This window comes from Juglans microcarpa x Juglans regia, chromosome 6S (genome assembly GCF_004785595.1).
Source record: "Juglans microcarpa x Juglans regia isolate MS1-56 chromosome 6S, Jm3101_v1.0, whole genome shotgun sequence".
NCBI classification, from domain to species: domain Eukaryota; kingdom Viridiplantae; phylum Streptophyta; class Magnoliopsida; order Fagales; family Juglandaceae; genus Juglans; species Juglans microcarpa x Juglans regia.
In genome coordinates this window covers 17676532-17695156 of record NC_054605.1, presented here as the reverse complement: position 1 = coordinate 17695156, position 18625 = coordinate 17676532, and the positions used below count along the sequence as shown (strand labels likewise).

The window sequence follows — 18625 nt, the reverse complement described above, 5'->3', positions numbered from 1 at the left end:
CAGGAGGAAACGGAAGGAAGAAACGGAGAGGAAGAAAGGGAGCGGAAGAAAGAAAGGGAGAGGAAGAATCGAAACGGGAAGTCGATATTTGGGGGTTTCGGGGTGGAGAAGAAAACAGAGAAGAGAGGGAAGACCGAATGGTTTGCCAGATTCGGGAAGAAAGAAAGGGAGAGGAAGAGTCGGAAATGGGTTTGAGGATTTCGGGATTCCGGGGTAGAGGAAGAAGGAAGAGAAAAGGGGGAAGAAAGAACTGGAGATGCGTCGATTCGGGAAGAAAGAAAAGGAGAGGAGAGGAAGAAGGAAATGAGAGGAATCGAAAGGGATTGGGGATTTCGGGGGTAGAGGAAGAATGCAGAATAGAGAGGGAAGAGAAACGGCTTTTGCGTGCGAAATAATTGTTTCGTAATAAAATAACCGGATAGATGTTGAATAGTAGGTCGCCAAGTTTGGTGATAGAAGAGATTTCACTGTAGCTAAAAGTTTAAGATTTAAGGAAAAGGTGAATCCAATGCAGAGTATTTTTCGTTAAATTCTTCAAATTATGGACATTGGACTCATTTGATGAGTCCAATGCCAGTGCTCTCAGTACTCCATTTTTTTACTTTAGTTTGGAACTTTATGAATTAGTTTAGTCAATAGTTACCTTCATACTATTTTTTTATTATTTATTATTTTTTTACATCTGATCACCTTGATATTAAACGTTAGTCTAAAAATTCTTTTAAAAAAAATATGTTTAGTAAATTTATAAAAAGTGATTTAATAACTAAAAATAATTAAAAACTTATTCTTGAAAGTGTTTCCTATCATATTATTTCATCATTATAATTTTTTAAATTTTTACATAAATTATAATAAATAATTCAATTTTTTTAAATATCAAAATAATAATAATATTAAAAAATAATATTCTAATAATATTTTATTCAACTTTTAACTTTCATTTCAATTATAAATCAATATTCAAACTGCACATTAATCTCACGATAATTAAAAAGATATCGAATAATATTAAGATGAATAACGACTTCATCTACTTGCTAATTATTGTCTAATTTACATTTAAACTCTATTAATTCAGGAATATCTTATTAAATGTCACGTCAGATAATCAAATAAAAGTTGAAATTTTAAAAATTGCTCTTATCAAAACCCCAAATTAAGCTATAAATGCAAAAATTGAAAAAAAAAAAAAAGTGGGATAAGCTTAAATATTATTATCATATGCATGGATACTATTATTTTCTTGATCTTTGATCTATCATAAAGGAAAGCAACCTTCTCATATGCAATTAACATTATAAAGAAATAATCAATCAATAAATTCCTCCCTCTTCAGCTTAGGATCCAATGATCGCCGAGTTTCACTATTGTACAGCAAAAGTTGTATCAAAATCCCGAATATTTTTATAGGACCTTTCAAAAAATGTCCTACACTGATCAAAATCAGCTGCCGCTACAAAAAAAATACCGTCATTTGGATGAATAATAATATTCAAACAATTATTTTACAATCCATCTGGATCATTCGTTGCAAAATGGCTGGAAGGGCACTTCCAGGGGCTGACCCTGCTGTTACAAGCATTTGCTATGAGTGTAAGCAGAAATGCAGAGCAAAACCATCAGACTCAAAATAAAGGGATAATCTAAATCATCTTGAACATGTTCATCAGCACTCAATTCGAACGGCACCACTCTCTGAGGAAATGAACTTTGGCTTCCTTACAACTTGCTCCAAGCACTGGATGATGTCTCCAATCCGTAAATCATCCCAATCACCAATCACAAGTCCACATTCGTTTCCTTTTCTCACTGTCTCTACATCCTGCTTCTCCCGCTTAAGAGATGAGCAGGATCCTTCAAATACAACTTCCCCACTCCTCAAAAGCCTCAAGGTTGATGATTTTGAGACACAGCCATCGATAACCCGGCAGCCAGCAATTTTCACATCATCTCCCTTCGACTTGCTCCTTCCTTTGAGCTCAAATATATTCAGCACCTCAGCCTCCCCAGAAACCTGGGTCTCGCTAGTTCCAGGGGCCTTGTCTACTATCAAACTGCCAATTTCTTCCAAAAGGTGGTAGATCACTCGGTGCAGCACTATCTACAGCCAACAAAAAAATGACAACGATAATAAGATTTTTCAAACTTTATTATGCAAGGCCATTATCTCTCTTCTTCTTTTTTTTTTTTTTTTTTTTCAAAATCTAACATTTGAGGATTGAGATCGAAAGCAAACAGGTCAGTACCTTTACTCTGGCTTGAGTTGCCACCAGACTGATAGAACTAGACGGACTCTTTACGTTGAACCCAATTATATATGCACCACAAGCTTTTGCAAGTTCCACGTCAGATTGAGAAATAGGCCCAACACCAACATGGACAACATTCACAAAAACCTGATAACCAAAGTGAAGAATGCAAAGATTATAATGAGGGATAAGTTCAGAAAGAACTGCTTTCAGGCAACCTCTCCAATGTTTTACTAAAAGCAGCAACTGGGCCTAGACTCGTGTAGTGAGAGGCCTTGGAGTAGAGTATAGGCTCAAATCTTATGCAGTTAGAAATAATTTATAATTTAGTAACATTTGGGGAGAAAATCTATAGGAAGCACCCTTTGTTCTGGTATACTTGGAATAGTGGAGTATTTCAAACTCGAGTTTATTTCTGAAATGACCAGGTTTAACACATGACAAAACAGATGGCTACTGGTTATCATATTGTAAGATCAAACAATCATCATAAGTTAAAGCAACAATTAATTATTGTTGAGCACTACAAAGATGGTATAAATTCAGGATATATGGCTATAATGATCTTGTCATACCTGAGGACTATTTAAAGTCTTCAATGCATCTGTGACAGCTTGGACAGTGCCCTGAACGTCTCCTTTGACTATCATTGGCATTTCAATCCTCCTAGACAACTCATCTGATGGTTCTAAGGACTCCGTTGCCCCCTCGCTGATCTTTCTAAGCCTATTTTTCTCAAATTTCTTTTTCCTTCCTTCACTAAGCATTCTAGCTCGCTCCTCGGAGTCTACAACAATAATATCATCACCAGCCATTGGGAGCCCCTTCAGCCCTTCAATTTCAATGGGCATTGCAGGTGTTGCCTTCTCGGTCAACTTCCCCACCATATCCCTTATAGCCCTTATTCTGCCCCACTCTGAGCCAACAACCACATGCTGCCCACAAACCAAAGTCCCTGCCTTCACTATTGCCGTAGCCAACGGACCTCGTCCCCTGTCAAGTCTTGCCTCCACCACATAAGCTTGAGCAGGCCCATCAATTCGTGCTTTCAGATCCATCATTTCAGCCTGGAGAAGCAAAGCCTCCTCCAAGCTATCCAATCCAGTCTTCTTTACTGCTGAAACTTGAACCACCTGAACATCGCCTCCCATCTCCTCCAGAAGCAAGCCCTCTGAAGCAAGCTGGAGTTTTACCCTTTCTGGGTCAGCAGCTGGTTTATCACATTTATTAACTGCAACAACAATTGGCACGTTTGCTGCTTTAGCATGAGACACAGCTTCTAGAGTTTGGGGCATCACCCCATCATCAGCGGCTACAACTAGCACCACTATATCTGTGACTGCTGCACCTCTTGCCCTCATTGCACTGAATGCAGCATGACCAGGTGTATCTAGAAATGTGATTGAAGCTCCTGATGGCATACCCACAATAAAAGCTCCAAGATGCTGTGTTATGCCTCCAGCTTCCTTTGCTGCTACTGATGTTTGACGTAGAGCATCCAAAAGAGAAGTTTTACCATGATCAACATGACCCATAACTGTCACAACCGCAGGCCTGGGTAAAATTTCTGCACCCTCATTGGAGTGTAGCCTTCTAACGTTGATTCCAACTTCCTGAAGAAGTAACAACCTAACATTTAAAATCCCAACAGTTTCCAAAACGACTAAAATTCATGTAATATTGAATGTATAATATGAATGGAAAAAGGAAAAAAAAAGCTAAAGAGCAGCAAGTAGTAGTAAATTATGGTAGTAGCAGCTTAGTGTCTTTTGGGGAGAGAAAATCCTCTCCGTACAATTTCGTTCTCACACACTTTTTTTGCATGAAACTGTATTATGATGGTTTCGTGATAGCTTGAACGTCTGAGTGTTGGTTGTTTGGCTGGAAAGGAAAATGGCTCATGTGAAAGCTGTAGTTATTGAACTAAAATCCTTTGAGGTATCTAGGGAGGGCCGATGGTTGATTCTTACAAAAAGAGGGAGGAAGTTTGTGAAAAGCATGAAAATGGAGTTAGCCACAGCACGGTGGTTTAGTAAAGCCCTGGAGGATGGTAGGACTGCAAGGAGGAAAGGGTTTCATGCTAGCCATCAGGAAGGGGACAGGGGCTTCACTGTGCAGAGATGCACAAATATTCAAGATGCGTTCATGGTGATGGAAGAGCATCGAGGGGATGGACGTCGGAATTGCATCCTTGTTCCTGATGATAGAAATGGGAGGGGATGGTGGAAGCTGGCGGAGTTGTTAAGGGAAGCTGCTTGTATCGGTGGGCAGGCACTACCAGTGACAAACGCACTACCGAGACCTCCTCAGTCGTACAAGGAGGCTCTCCATCAACCGAGGTCTTTGAACCTAAACCATCAATTGGACAGGAGGGCTACTAGCGGGGCTGTCAATGGTGTCGTTTATGTAGGGTATCAAGGACATGAGGAAGATGGCAGGAGAGGTGTTGGTCTTAAAAAGGAAATGGTCTTGTGGGTATTGACTAATATGCAAAAACAGATGGGGGAGCACGAAAGATAATGCCAACTACCTGAAACTGTGCGTTGAGGATCAAGGGTTGGGGCAAATGGGGGCTGGGTTTACTAAGGGGGAAGGCCATGGGCTGCCTGTTAAGGACCCAAAAGACGGGCCCAAGGGGCAAACCAAGGGTAAGGAACCCATGGTCTTCCCAAGGGACAAGGCCGGTTATTCAAATGGGCCAAGACCCATTAGGGTGGTAAACAGACCCAAGAGGCCTATTTGGAGAAGACAAGGGGCCTCCCTTCCACCTGTAGCAATGGGTTTCATCGAAGGGTATGGGGTCACCGGCGAAGGTAGTAGCAGATGTAGATGAAGGTATTCAACCTGTCTCAGGTTTAAAGGAACAACTCGAAACCTTTGACCCGGTGAAGGTTTTTGGGCCGAACTTGGTACAAAACCGGGCGATGGTCAGTTGCGATGCTGGTGGTGGTCCGGCGAGGCCATCTCCGATGTCGGCAGTGGTAGAGGGGGACTTCGTGAAGCCCAATGCAGAAGCCAAAGGCCTGGAGTTGTGTCCAACAAGGGTGGGAGCTGTACAGGGAGGGGCGTCACCCTGTGGGCCGTCATAGACCACACCGACGAGACCTGGGCTGTCATAGAAATCGCTGCCATCCTTGGGCCAGGATCAAAACTACACTATGGTGGAAAAAGGATCCTACGATGGGCGAAAGGAGAGAGATGGGGAGAAAGAACTTGCTGTGTTGGAGTATGAGGGTGCGTCAGAGAAGGTGGAGATAGAAGGGGAAGGATCTTTGATCCTGTTTGAGCCATGTAAACACTCAGCAGAGGGGGTGAAGTATCCAGGAGAGGATCCTATACCAATAAGTATGATTCCTCCTATTCTCTCCTCTAATTGGGTTCTGAAAAAGGTGGAGGAACTCCAGAGTTGTATGGGGATTTCGCATGAGGGCTATGAGGATCGGTTTAAGGCACTGATAATAGCCATTGGGGCAAGCCAACATGGAGTAGGGTCAAAAAGAGAGGGAATTGAAGAGACTGACTTGGTCCATTAATTATGATGGGAAGGAGGGGAGTGCAAGTCGTGGAAGAAATAAGGGGAGGGCTGGATAGTTGTTAAATGAAGCACAAAATATTGATTTGGAATGTTAGGGTGCTGAACGAGATCAATAAACATCTCTGAATAAAATCTGTTTTAAGACAACGGAAGATGGATATCATTTGTCTACAAGAAACAAAACTGAAGCTCATCACTAGAAGAACTATCTGGAGCATATGGAGTTGCCAATATGTTAGATGGACATACTTACCTTCGAAAAGTGCCTCAGATGGAATTTTGGTCATGCGGGACAAGAGGGTGGTGGAAAACATTGAGGAATTTGTGGGAGAATTTTCGGTGAGGTGTTATTTTAAAAACACAGATGATGGCTTTCTATAGGCCTTTGGAGGGGTGAATGGCCCATCTTGGATTGTGAGAGGTGGCTACTTTGCGATAAACTTGCTGGCCTATGTACTTGGTGGGATGTACCTTGGTGTATTGGGGGAGATTTTAACGTGACTAGGTTTCCTAGTGAAAGATCAAGATTGGACAGATTTCTCATATCTCCTTCTTGGGAGCTGCAATTTCTAGATTTATGCCAAAAAAGACTTCCAAGGATATGCTCAGATCACTTCCCGGTTATGTTGGACTGTGGAGTCATTCATGGGGGTAGAAAACCTTTTAAGTTTGAGAATATGTGGCTAAAAATGGAGGGGTTTGTGGATTTGATTAGACAATGGTGGAATTCTTTCAACTCCAAGGCATTCCTTGCAATGTTTTGGCTGAAAAATTAAAGGCTTTGAAAAAGGAATCAAAGACATGGAATGAGCAAGTATTTGGAGATGTAACTCTACAAAAGAAGAGTTTATTCCAAGAGTTGCAAAGCTTGGAGGGTGTAGGAGATGAGCATAACCGGAAAGGGCAAGTGGTTACGGAACTAGAAAGGTTGATCCTAATGGAGGAAATTCGTGGCGACAAAAGTCAAGGGCATTGTGGCTTAGGGAGGGGGACAAGTGCACAAAGTTTTTTCATCGAGTTGCGAACTCACATAGGAGGTTTAATACTATTGAGTCCATGAACATTGATGGAGACTCATCTACAGATCAAGCTGCAATAAAGGATCATGTAGCTGGATATTTTGAACATTTGCTATTGGAACCTCATGCTTGGAGGCCTACGTTAGATGGACTAGCTTTGGAGTCCAATGACCAAAGTAGTATAGATTGGTTGGAGAGACCATTTGAAGAGGAAGAGGTTCAGCTGGTAATCAGAAAAATGAACAAAGATAAAACTTCGGGATCAGATGGTTTTACTATGGCAGTTTTTCAGACTTGTTGGGAGGTGGTAAGAGAGGATGTCATGCTGGTTTTTCAGGAATTTTACAGTTTTGGCAAATTTGAGAAGAGCTTGAATGCAACTTTTATTGCACTAGTCCATAAAAAGGCGGGTGCAATAGAGGTACAAGATTTTAGGCCTATTAGCCTAGGGGCAGCATGTACAAGATACTTTCCAAAGTCCTTGCGAATAGGATGAACATGGTGATGGACAAGACTATCTCTACGTCTCAAAATGCCTTCATGAGAGGGAGACAAATCTTGGATTTAGTCCTTATAGCAAATGGGTGTTTGGACAGCAGAATCAAGTCGGGAGAACCAGGCATCTTATGTAAATTAGATATGGAGAAAGCCTATAATCATGTTAATTGAGATTTTTTGCTCTATATGTTGAATAGATGTGAGTTTGGGGAAAGATGGAGGACGTGGATGAAGCATTGTGTGTCAACGGCCTGCTTCTCGATATTGGTAAATATGGTGACCCTGTGGGCTTCTTTAATAGTTCGAGGGGACTAAGATAAGGGATCCATTATCAACCCTTTTATTCGTTCTAGTAATGGAGGCTCTAAGTAGAATGGTGTCGGCTGCGGGAGGGGGATTTTTTTCAGGATTTTCAGCAGGAGCTACTAATCATGGTTCCATCATTATTTCCGACCTTTTGTTTGCGGATGACAAATTGTTGTTTTGTGAGGCAAATGTAGGACACGTACAATCCTTGAAGGCTATCTTACTTTGTTTTGAAGCAATATCAGGGTTGAAGATTAGCCTTGATCAGACGAAGATGGTTGCAATGGGGGAGAGTAACATTAGGGGGTTGGCAAACATATTGGGATGTGTGGTTTCTTCGTTACCATTGAAGTATCTCGGTCTTCCATTGGGGGCTTCTTTTTAAAGTTAAGACAATTTGGGAGGAGGTGTTGGAGAAAATAGAGTATAGGTTGGTTGGGTGGAAAAGATTGTATTTAACTAAAGGGGGACAGATCACTCTAATTAAGAGCACTCTATCTATCCTTCCCACATATTACTTGTCTCTTTTTCCCCTCCTCGCCAGCATTGCAAATAGAATAGAGAAATTTCATCGTGACTTCCTGTGGTGTGGACTAGGAGATGAGTTTAAATTTCACCTAGTGGGGTGAGATAAGGTGTGTACTCCTTTGAGAGATGGAGGATTGGGGGTTCGTAATATGAGGGCCTTTAATAAGGCTCTATTAGCAAAATGGTTGTGATGCTATAATAATGAGAGGGGAGTTTTGTGGAAAGGGGTGATCGACATGAAGTATGGAAGTGCCCGAGGGGGGTGGTGTTCTAGAGAGGGGAGGGGGCATATGGTGTGGGGTTATGAAAGTATATACGGAAAGGTTGGTGCTCCTTTGTTAGTCATACACGGTTGTGTTTGGGGAATGGCAATAGGATCCGCTTTTGGTATGATGTGTGGGGGGGGAGACATGGCGTTGAAGGAGGCTTATCCCACTATATTCAAAATTGCACAAGACAAAAAAGCTATGGTGGTTAACTTGCGGGTTATAACTCATGGCACACAAGAATGGAACATTAGCCTTACTCGAGATGCACATGATTGGGAAGTGGCGAAGCTGATGGAGTTTCTTAACCTGCTGTATAACGCTGCTATTGCTGTCACAAATGAAGATAAGATGGAATGGAGACCTTCTAGGAAAGGGATTTTTTTCTGTACGCTCCTTCTAGGAATCAACTACCATACAACATCGACAGAATTTTCCTTGGAAGAATATTTGGACGAGTAAAGCACCTATGAAGGTTGCTTTCTTTGTTTGGACAACAGCCTTAGAGAAGCTTCCAACTATTGATAATCTTAGAAGACGTGGTTTTATTCTCATAGACTGGTGTTGTATGTGTAGAAATAGTGGTGAATCGGTGAACCATCTACTCTTACATTGTGAGTTTGCACGAGAAATCTGAAATTACTTCTTTAGTAGAATGGGAATTGCATGGGTAAAGCCGGGAAGGGTGGTGGAACTACTAGCAAGTTGGAGCGGGTTTAATGGGACATCGCAGATAGCAGTTGTGTGGAAGATGGCTCCATTATGTATTCTTTGGTACATTTGGTGAGAAAGAAACAATAGACATTTTGAGGATCATGAACGCTCCTTGGAAGAGTTTAGGAGTTTTTTGTGGAAGACTTTATTTATGTGGGTCATTGCTTTAGATTTGAATGGTCTCAGCTTCCATGACTTCTTTGTAACTGTTTTTAGTTCCTAAATAGGTGTATTCACATGTATACTTCCTGTGTACCTGGGCTATGCCTACTTTCTGATAAATAAAATATCTTATTACTTATAAAAAAAAATTATGGTAGCAGCAGCAGCAGGTATAATGATAATAGCAATAGCAATAGCAATAGTAATAATAACAAATTTCTTTATAGGTAAAGTAGTAGTAATAATAATAACAATAACAATAACAGAACAATAATAGAAGAAAAGCTTTTTGGCGTAAAAGTCAAGGCAAATAATTATAGTGCTTGCTAAGTTTATAGCATGCTAGGGGGTTCGTCTGGTGCAATGGTAAAACCCAGCCAACTTGGGTAGTGCAGTTGTCATGTTAATCCGCATTGTAACATGCTCATGCTTCATTAAACAGCCTCATTGTCACTGAAAAGTGTAGATTAAGAATTTAAAAGCTCAAGAATCAGAAGTCCTAACAATTAATTCAACAGACCATTCTTTTGCAATGTATGCAATTCTTTCCTCACCATTATAAGTAAGATTCTTCTTTCAAGTTAATCAAAGATCCACCAGGCACACGATATAAGACGCTGAAATCAATTCTGATCATGTGTACAATTTATATCTCAAAACTGTCTTATGGTGACAGTACAGACAGAAATAAATATTCCACTCTAGCTGTAGATGAGAACTAAATACTATTTTTTTTTTTTCTTTTGATAGGCTTTTTCAGTCCACAAATAAAACTCTTTGTTCTTCAATTTGGTGTTAGTTACCTGAGAGAATTTTTTTAATTTATTTTTATAAGTAATTACTTGAGAGATAATTGTTTGATAGATATGGCCAGAAGGGAAATACCATTGCCACCAGCTCTGCAATGTCGATGCTGAGAGGGTCAAACTCAGATTCAACCTTTTCCCCAACATTTACAAGAATCTCCTGCAGAACGGGTATTGACTCACCAGCACGCTTGGCAAGTTCAATAATTGTCATGCCTTCAAATATATCAATTGTTTTATCTGTGTTGGTTCTTTTTAGTTTAGGAGGCACATAAGGAGCTTCAACAGGTGGCTCAGTCCTGACTCTTTTCACAAACTTCCCTTTTCTTGAGGCTTTTGTATTGGAATTCTTCTCATGAACTAGCTCATTTGCCCTTTTCACCCACAGCTCTGGAGTGGCATGAAAACACCTAAGCAACACATAAGAGCAATAAAATTAGACAGAAATTTACTCATTACAGATAAATTCTTATGTGAATATAAAAAATATTGGACAGCAATTTATCATTTTCAAGTGTATTTACACCCCAATCATCCTCACTTTCAGTCATGTATGGATTACATACAATACATTTTATGTTTACCTATTTCAAAGTGTTCTCATAAGCCAAAACCCTGTCCCCTCTTTCCATTAGACTTTACATTGCCTCTGACAAGTGACAATGGCCCATAAAAAAGAATGGCAAAAAAATACTGCAACCAGCAACTTTGGAAAGCTAGAGAATGACAAGAGAAAGGTAGTAGTCAAAAGTAGCTTCCTACCACCAGATAAACAAGTAAAGTTTTCAAAAAAGAAAAAAAAATTGTTTATCGAAAAGTAATTTAATCCAAATAAAAAAACGTAGAGGGCACAATCCTAGTACAAAAAAAGGTGTACAAGAGAACCCCTATTCAGGAGAAAAAGAACTACATTACCTTGTAAGGGGCAATACTGCTTGCACCTTGTGATCTGCCAAACCCCATAACACTAAGCTGAAAGGGAACTCTGCAGCACAAATTTTGGGAAAAAATTACTGAAGGGTCACGTACAATCTTGAGATTTTCTCAACTAAAATAAATCTGAAGTGTGCATCTCCACACCTATCACTATGGTACTTAGACATATTTGCTACCAAAAGTACACCACAAAATCACCTGAAGCCGTTAAGATTAAGACCTTCTCAAGTTTGAACAGAAACAGTAACAAAAGCCAGAAAAACATGTATAAGATTTAGAAATACCTGATATGCATCTCAATGAAGTGGGGGCATCATCCAGTCCAAGTGAAAATTTTGACTGCCCTGCCGGTCTTGGTGGTACAGAAGTCAAAGCTCTCGTAAGACCAGTGCGTACACCCTGCACAAAATCTTGTTATAATGGTGAAATGAAGAGGACAATGATAAATATCAAGACCAAAGAAACTGTAATTTGCAAATGGACCATAAACAGAAAATTTTAGCATCTCAGGAATGGAAGCCTTCTCATTACACAAATAAAGTGAAAAAAAATGGGCACAGTGAAAAACAAGGCACTATGAAATAGTATGAATTTGAGAGAATTGTTTAATCAATTTATACATCCACCATCTATCGATGCATGTATGTGTGTGTGTGTGTATATGGTAAACAGCCGATTGTATTAAATACCTAAACTAGTGGGAAATGGTAAATTTACTCATTTAACAATTATTATAACACTGGTTCATATGTGGACCCAACCTCCAAAATCAGGGCCTAGCACATAGAATTTTAGCTTTAGTTGTTAGTACAATAATTCTGATAGGAAAAGAAACAAAGATGCTAGCAAGAAAAATGGGATCATAATTCAGATAAATATCAACAGCTAGCAGCTTACCCTTTTGGTAAGCACTCTCAAAGCCATTCACAAGCATGTCAAACTCCACGCAGTTGGAAAACTAGGGAAGAACACAAATAATCATTAGCTTAGAGATAAGCCAAAGAAGCACTTACAATCAACCATAACCCACAAACAGAATGTATCAACAAAGTGAGGCCGAAAGCAAACCACTCCATTTCATTCCATGTTAACATTTACATATATATAAAGTTTCCAATATTCACATGACACAAGAAACATACCGTAGTTCAACATCTAATCAGAAATCTTGATTGCTGATCAAGTAGTTGAGAACGTATATCCAAATTAAACATATTGTTCAACAGTGGCCATCTTCTTCAGTTAAATTAAACAAAATAAAACTAACTCCACGAGACAGGATTTTCCAAAAACTAGTTTACATGATTCATGATTGCCAAGATTTCCCATCTATCATTTTACCATGATTCATGATCTGTTAAAGCATAGCTTCTCTTGAATAATTTTCAGCTCACCAAATCGGGGTGCAGCTTGTATTCAAGTAGGGAGTCTCAGTCCTCTGATAAGCTATCGCATTAATCTATACAAGATAGTGACCAACTCTAACTATGAAACGTGCAGTTTACTCTAACTATGAAACATGTAGTTGTTCAATCTGATTGGACTTTATCTTGTGAGGATGCAGTAGTATCGTGCTGGAGAGGATCTGTGATAGAGTCCTTAACATGATCCCACGGGAAATTTAAAAATAAAAAATTAATTAATCCACCCAACTGAGCTGAAACACTTTTCCTAAAAACCAAGCTTGACCCAGGAAAGAACGTTGAAATAAAGAGAATAAATATATAAGTATATAGAGTGCATACGTCCGTGTGATAGTATAAGCATGAATGTGCGTGGGATTCAGCCTTCAGGGTCACTTAAACCATACTCAAAACTCCAACAAAATGCGCAACAACTCCTAGAAAATAATTTAAAGTTCACAATTCAACTGAAAAACAAGATTATGGGTTTCGGGAAGACTTTCCCCCTTCCCAAGTCTTGCCCTTCCAGTCCCCCTCAAATAGCCATTATCAACTTTCATTCTTTTATATTATTCCGTACCCAGCATGTACAAAAATAAATCAAGCATTCAGGTTAAGAAAATTTAGAAATTACCCTAATTTTTGCAACAGATCGTACCGACCCTATGCTATGGTGTGGCTCGGTGTGTTTTAACTCTTCAGGCGTTGCGCGGAGAGAAAAGGTAGGAAAGCCGAGGAGGAGCATGAGCCATGGTGTAAGGGGTTTTTTCCCCCATGGTAACGATGTCGTTTTATTTGCAGCCTTTTCCTTTTCCGGAAATAGGATTTATTATTTCTTTTGTTTTTTGTTTAAACATAAGTCCTTTTTTCTAGCAAGTTTTTTCAAATTTTTTTCAAAATTTTATTTTTTAATAGTTCAGAAAAGTTATTTGTTACTTTCAAATTTTTCTAATTTTTATGTATTTTAAAATTAATTTTTAGGCCTTGTTTGTTCTCGCAGATGAGTTGAGATCAAAGTTAAAAGTTGAATAAAATATTATTAGATTATATTTTTTTAATATTATTTTTATTTTAGAATTTGAAAATATTGAATTATTTATTATATTTTGTGTGAAAATTTAAAAAAATTATAATCATTAGATGAGATAAGATAAAAAATTTTATAAAAATAAATGAAACTTTAATATAAGAGCACTTATAGTGAACTAGCCAAAATTAAGATCTAGCTAAATGAGTTCAAAATATATCAAATATCAAACTAGCTATATATCACAATGATTTTATTGTTGGTTATTTGGGCCGGTGACCAATAAATTTGGCTAACCATTTATTTTTCACTATTATTTTATTAGAAATCTTTTTAGCATGGTAGTTATTTTTCTTTGCTCTTCCTATTTATTTGTTACTATTATTTTATTACAAATATTTGGACCCTGTACTCCATAATCCATCTCAAATCAAAATCTTAACTTTTTTTTCATTCGAGTGACAAAATCTATAATTCCCATTTCAATTTTTTTTTTTTTTGGCACTTATAAGTTTTTGTATTTTAATTTGTGATTTTTTTAAAAGAATCAATATCCCAATTTGATACCGGATAGAATAGAAATTAATTTTGAAGGTTAGTTCCAACAGATAATTAATATAAAGATGACGAGATTTGCCCAAAATACAGAGAAAACAACTCAGAATAATATTGATTAATAGTAAAATTTGAAATTATTTTATGAATCCCACAAGCTGGATTTAAATAGCTGCAAAATTTGAAATTATGAAGATTTTTCTAAAAATGAAAAAATATAAATTATTGTATGAGAAATTAATACATAAATAAATAAGAATTCTACCAACAATTTAGTTAAAATCAGAATCATTTCCAAACTTGAAACAAAATATTTACTAACAAAGCAAGAATGATCATAAATATATGATTTAGAAGAAAATAACTAATATTACCTTTAGTTTAAGGAAGATATTAAATTTTTCCTTTCATATTTGTACAGATTCATTTTCTTAAAGTAGTACTTGAATATAATCAATGTAAAATCTAAACCTAAATATCTTGTATCAATTTGGATTTGTATCACAATTATTGTGAGAATAAAAAAAAAAACATAAATAAAGAATGATTTTTTTAAATAAAATAGAGATCGATTTAAAAAAATTATTATTTAGTGTTTACGAGAAGTGACTAGAAAAGTGAATTCTCTAGCTTCATTTCACTATTAATGCTCCATCTATTCGAGTTGTAGGTACGGTGTATAACTTGGACAAGTGTCACAATTCTATTAGTTTGGATAGTGAGCGCAAACAAGAGTTAAGAGACAAACGACATGGAGACCATAGCGGCTAAAATCGGCAGTAAATTAAGGACTCGTTTGTTTTTAAAAAATATCTAATCTCATCTCTCATCTCATCTTATTATTATAATTTTCTCAAATCTTTATATAAAATAAAATAAACAATTCAAATTTTTCAAATCTCAAAACAAAAATAATAACCTTAAAATATATTTTAATAATATTTTATTTAACTTTTTAATTTTAATTTAAACTCATCATATCTCATCTCTAAAAACAAACAAGCCCTAATAAACATAATGCAAATGGTGTATAAGTTTTATCGTTTAATACCCAATCATAACTTTATATTTGAAAACGTTTTATTTGATAAACAAGTCGAGTTGAACTCAAGTTTGATCAAACTGATCTCGAACAACTTATCGAGTAATCTTATTTATAAGACCCTAATAAGAGATTTACATGGAAGCACGCATATACAGAGTGGTAGACAAATAATAGATGATGAATAGTATACATCAACTACTATTCACTTTCACACTCCACACCTATAATTTTTTTATTTTATTTTATTTTATTTCAAAGAGTGTGAGTGTTTTTCCTAGATTGTGGGGATGTGGATTAATAAATATTGATTGATTTGAAGAATTTTTCATAACAGAAATATCCAAAACGGGAACATTTATTAAAGGTTATCACTAAGAATAAAGTGTCGTTCCATGCCCTAATCAATATGAGCACCACACTGAACACACTAATTTTGGGTAATAAAATTATTCGGCAAACAAGAAAATGAAAATACACAAAGAAAGCAATTGACAATAGATCTTATAGCCGAAGACCAAACTTAGGACCTGAATAAATCTAGAGCCGAAAAACAACACAATCCAACCCATTATGCAGCAACCAAACTAGATAGCCGCTTGCGGATCTGCAATAAGAAAAATATAAAACTTGATTCAAGAGTTGTCACACTGTAGGACATGAACATTGCAGACTGGAAAAGAATAATATAACTAGAAAATACTGCAGCATGTCTCGCATTAGAAACTCCTGTTTTTTTTACAAGTAAAAAAAAGAAATTAATAACTAGAAACTCCTGTTTTAATGACATAATATGTAATAACTTAGTCAAAGAAAACAATCATCTTTGATAATGAAGCATAGGAGGGGCAACAAATAATTAGTATTTTACTTTTGCAACATCATAATTATCTAACCAGATTGGCTATAGATATGATATCACAATCCATGAAACAAGTGACTACCGATTAGAACGACAAAGGCAGTAACGTATACATATACATGAATAATTATAGGCTTACTACCCTATTACTACCCATTTACTACTCTTTTTGTATTTGATTTTTTTTTAATTTTTAATTTTACTTAATGATTAAGGAAGTGAATATTAGTAAAGTTATATATTTTTTTAATTTTTTCTTAATGATTAAGGATGTTAAAAAAATACTTAAAATAAAATGATAAAAAAATAAAAAAACTTGAAATACACTTGGATAGTAGATGGGTAGTAATAGGGTAGTAAGCCTATCACTACCCTTAAAAAAATATATACATATCCACGACTTATATCCGGAAGTACCTCTGGAAGCTTTTTACGGAACACAACATCCAACCGTGCATCAATGGTGTTTTCACAGACAATCTTCCCATCTCGAGAAGCCAACACTACACCTCCAGAGCTGAACAACATAAAAAACGGTCAGAATGCTTTTCCATCAACATATTTTGAATAACAAAGAGGCTGTTGAGAAAAAGAGATGTTTTGTTTTTGGATAAGTATGTTGAGAAAAAGAGATGTTAGGCAATCCAATTTTAGTTCTCTCTAATTGGCTGGCTGCTATAAATTAACAAAAGAAAATGGATGGTGGTTCTGAACTCTTGGAAAGGCCTGTCTAAAAGCTGCTTTTGTATCCCAAAAACTAGTTCAGCAGAAGCTTGGTACAGCTCAATTAGAACACTTTACAAAACCTCAAACATCTTATATGGTCATTGGAGGACAAAACTTACATTAAATCCAGCAATCTCTTAGTCTAACGATTTAAACACAAAACTTACCAGGAAGAACCATGGGCATTATGATGGCTAGGAGCAGGTGGAAGATAGACAATATTGTCGACTATGATCTGAGGTGGATGAACATTTGCTTTCTCAGAATATTCCTGTGCGGCTGAATCCAGCACAGACTGCACCAAGTGAAGATCATCTTCACGGCAACGCAGCAAAACAGCAGGCTCTTTCAGCCTAAGCAAACTCTGGAACACAGAATCATTATCTTAGTAGCAATATCAGAGACCACAACTATTGATTATTGCTAATCTCTTCCCAAAAATTGTGCTGAAACTCATGGCAATTAGAAATATTTCAGCATCCATTGAAGATTACATGGATTGACCTCTTGTGCATTTAACAGCCAAAATCGATTGCAGCAATGCATACAAAACAAAGCATGTATTTTCTATACTCAGAAAATACCCAAGAACTATGAACAAAATTTACAGGATCTATGGATGTAAATGCAACTCCACTGCCTTCTTAAATGCCGAAGCAAGTTAATCATGACTACCAAAATATGATTTCCTAAATTGTACTATACTAGAAGACACAAATTCAGAAAGTCGGATTTTGATGACCTGAACAATCAGATCTTTCAGAAGCCTTTTATATACATGGTGATCACGGCTCACATTTAGAAGCTCCTTGGATGCCGCCTCTTTCATGGAATTAACGACATCATCTTGAGCCTGAAGAACTTTTATCCGAGAAGCATTAAGCTGCATTGAGTACTCACTGCAACGCACCAACATAAGAATCAATTATTTATCCCCAGCGTTGCTATTTCAATAAATTACAAGAACGACTATTTTCCAAAACCTTCTTCCATACATTGAATCCTATGTTTGTGGCAAAAAAATGCCCTTAACAATAGCATTCTCAGCGATTCGTTACGTTCTTTTTTTTTTTAATCAATAAAGAAGAACTTTATTAATGAGAAAAGTAGGCAAAGTCACACGGCAAATATACAAGAGCAACATCTATTCGTTACATTCATCCCAAATTATACAACCAACTGAACCAAATCCAAGCTCATGGAAGTCGAAATTTAACTTCTAAGCAATCTGAACAACAAAATGTGAGGAAAAATAAAGTAGTTGTGCGAATAAAAATGAGAAATCAAATAAGCATTCCAGGCAAAAAAAAATTACATCTTCTTTCGAACTTCGACCTGCTTCTCTTTCCGCTCATACTCTTGCCTGATCTTCTTCTTCTCAGCCTCAACAAGTTGCAACTTCTCGATATTGAATTCCTGCCACCGAGAAAAAACGATCACTTGGATGATCAATGCTACGGGTCTATACGCACACGTAAGAAACCAGACGAGACTGACATTGAAAATTTTGGGATTGAAAATGTCAAAAGGAAGTGGAAATATAGGGAAATATATGGGGATGGCAAAGGTGATCCGAATTTGGGCCTACTTCTTCGGCGGAAACAGAGATCTCGTTGGCCTTCTCCTCGGCTTCCTGGAGGATGAACCTGACCATCTGCTGGATCTGCCTAGACACATCGGCGTCATTCATTTTCACTGTTCTCTGAAATCTGAATCGAAGAAGAAGGAGATCCAAGAGTGTTCGAGCACCGGTGTTCGGTTCGGGTTCGGGGAGCTTCCTCGATCTTGATTGGGGGGACAAGACGACGAGAGAGCAGTATGTCCAATATATATGCGTCGTTTAGTGTTGTTGTGCTGAAAACGTTCTCATTTTTTCTTCTTTTGGCGTGGCTATCATAAATGACAAATTACAACCTTTATTTGCTATACTCCAATTTTCATATTTTAAATAAATGGGAAAAAAAAATGTAATCTGCATGATTCTAATG

The 18625-nt window shown here is 37.3% G+C and overlaps 2 protein-coding genes across 5 annotated transcripts; both read right to left on the bottom strand.

Moving 5' to 3' along the window:
* Window positions 1-1410: 1410 nt before the first annotated feature.
* On the bottom strand, window positions 1411-13211 carry LOC121237212 (translation initiation factor IF-2-like). Of its 4 annotated transcripts, none has more exons than XM_041133842.1 (8): window positions 13088-13211; window positions 11920-11980; window positions 11307-11421; window positions 11002-11071; window positions 10166-10496; window positions 2828-3865; window positions 2250-2399; window positions 1411-2104 (listed from the first exon to the last, which is right to left on the bottom strand). In XM_041133842.1, exons 2-8 carry the CDS (start codon window positions 11944-11946, stop codon window positions 1670-1672), a joined length of 2166 nt encoding a protein of 721 aa, XP_040989776.1. In that variant the 5' UTR covers window positions 11947-11980; window positions 13088-13211; the 3' UTR covers window positions 1411-1669. The 4 variants fall into 4 exon arrangements, with proteins under 4 accessions (XP_040989776.1, XP_040989777.1, XP_040989778.1 ...); XM_041133843.1 differs by having other exon boundaries at window positions 13061-13185; XM_041133844.1 differs by having other exon boundaries at window positions 13084-13171.
* Window positions 13212-15380: 2169 nt separating this feature from the next.
* Window positions 15381-18520, bottom strand: LOC121237916 (V-type proton ATPase subunit E). The gene is made up of 6 exons (XM_041134848.1): window positions 18226-18520; window positions 17953-18053; window positions 17380-17536; window positions 16805-17001; window positions 16329-16428; window positions 15381-15656 (listed from the first exon to the last, which is right to left on the bottom strand). Exons 1-6 carry the CDS (start codon window positions 18325-18327, stop codon window positions 15621-15623), a joined length of 693 nt encoding a protein of 230 aa, XP_040990782.1. The 5' UTR covers window positions 18328-18520; the 3' UTR covers window positions 15381-15620.
* Window positions 18521-18625: the final 105 nt, after the last annotated feature.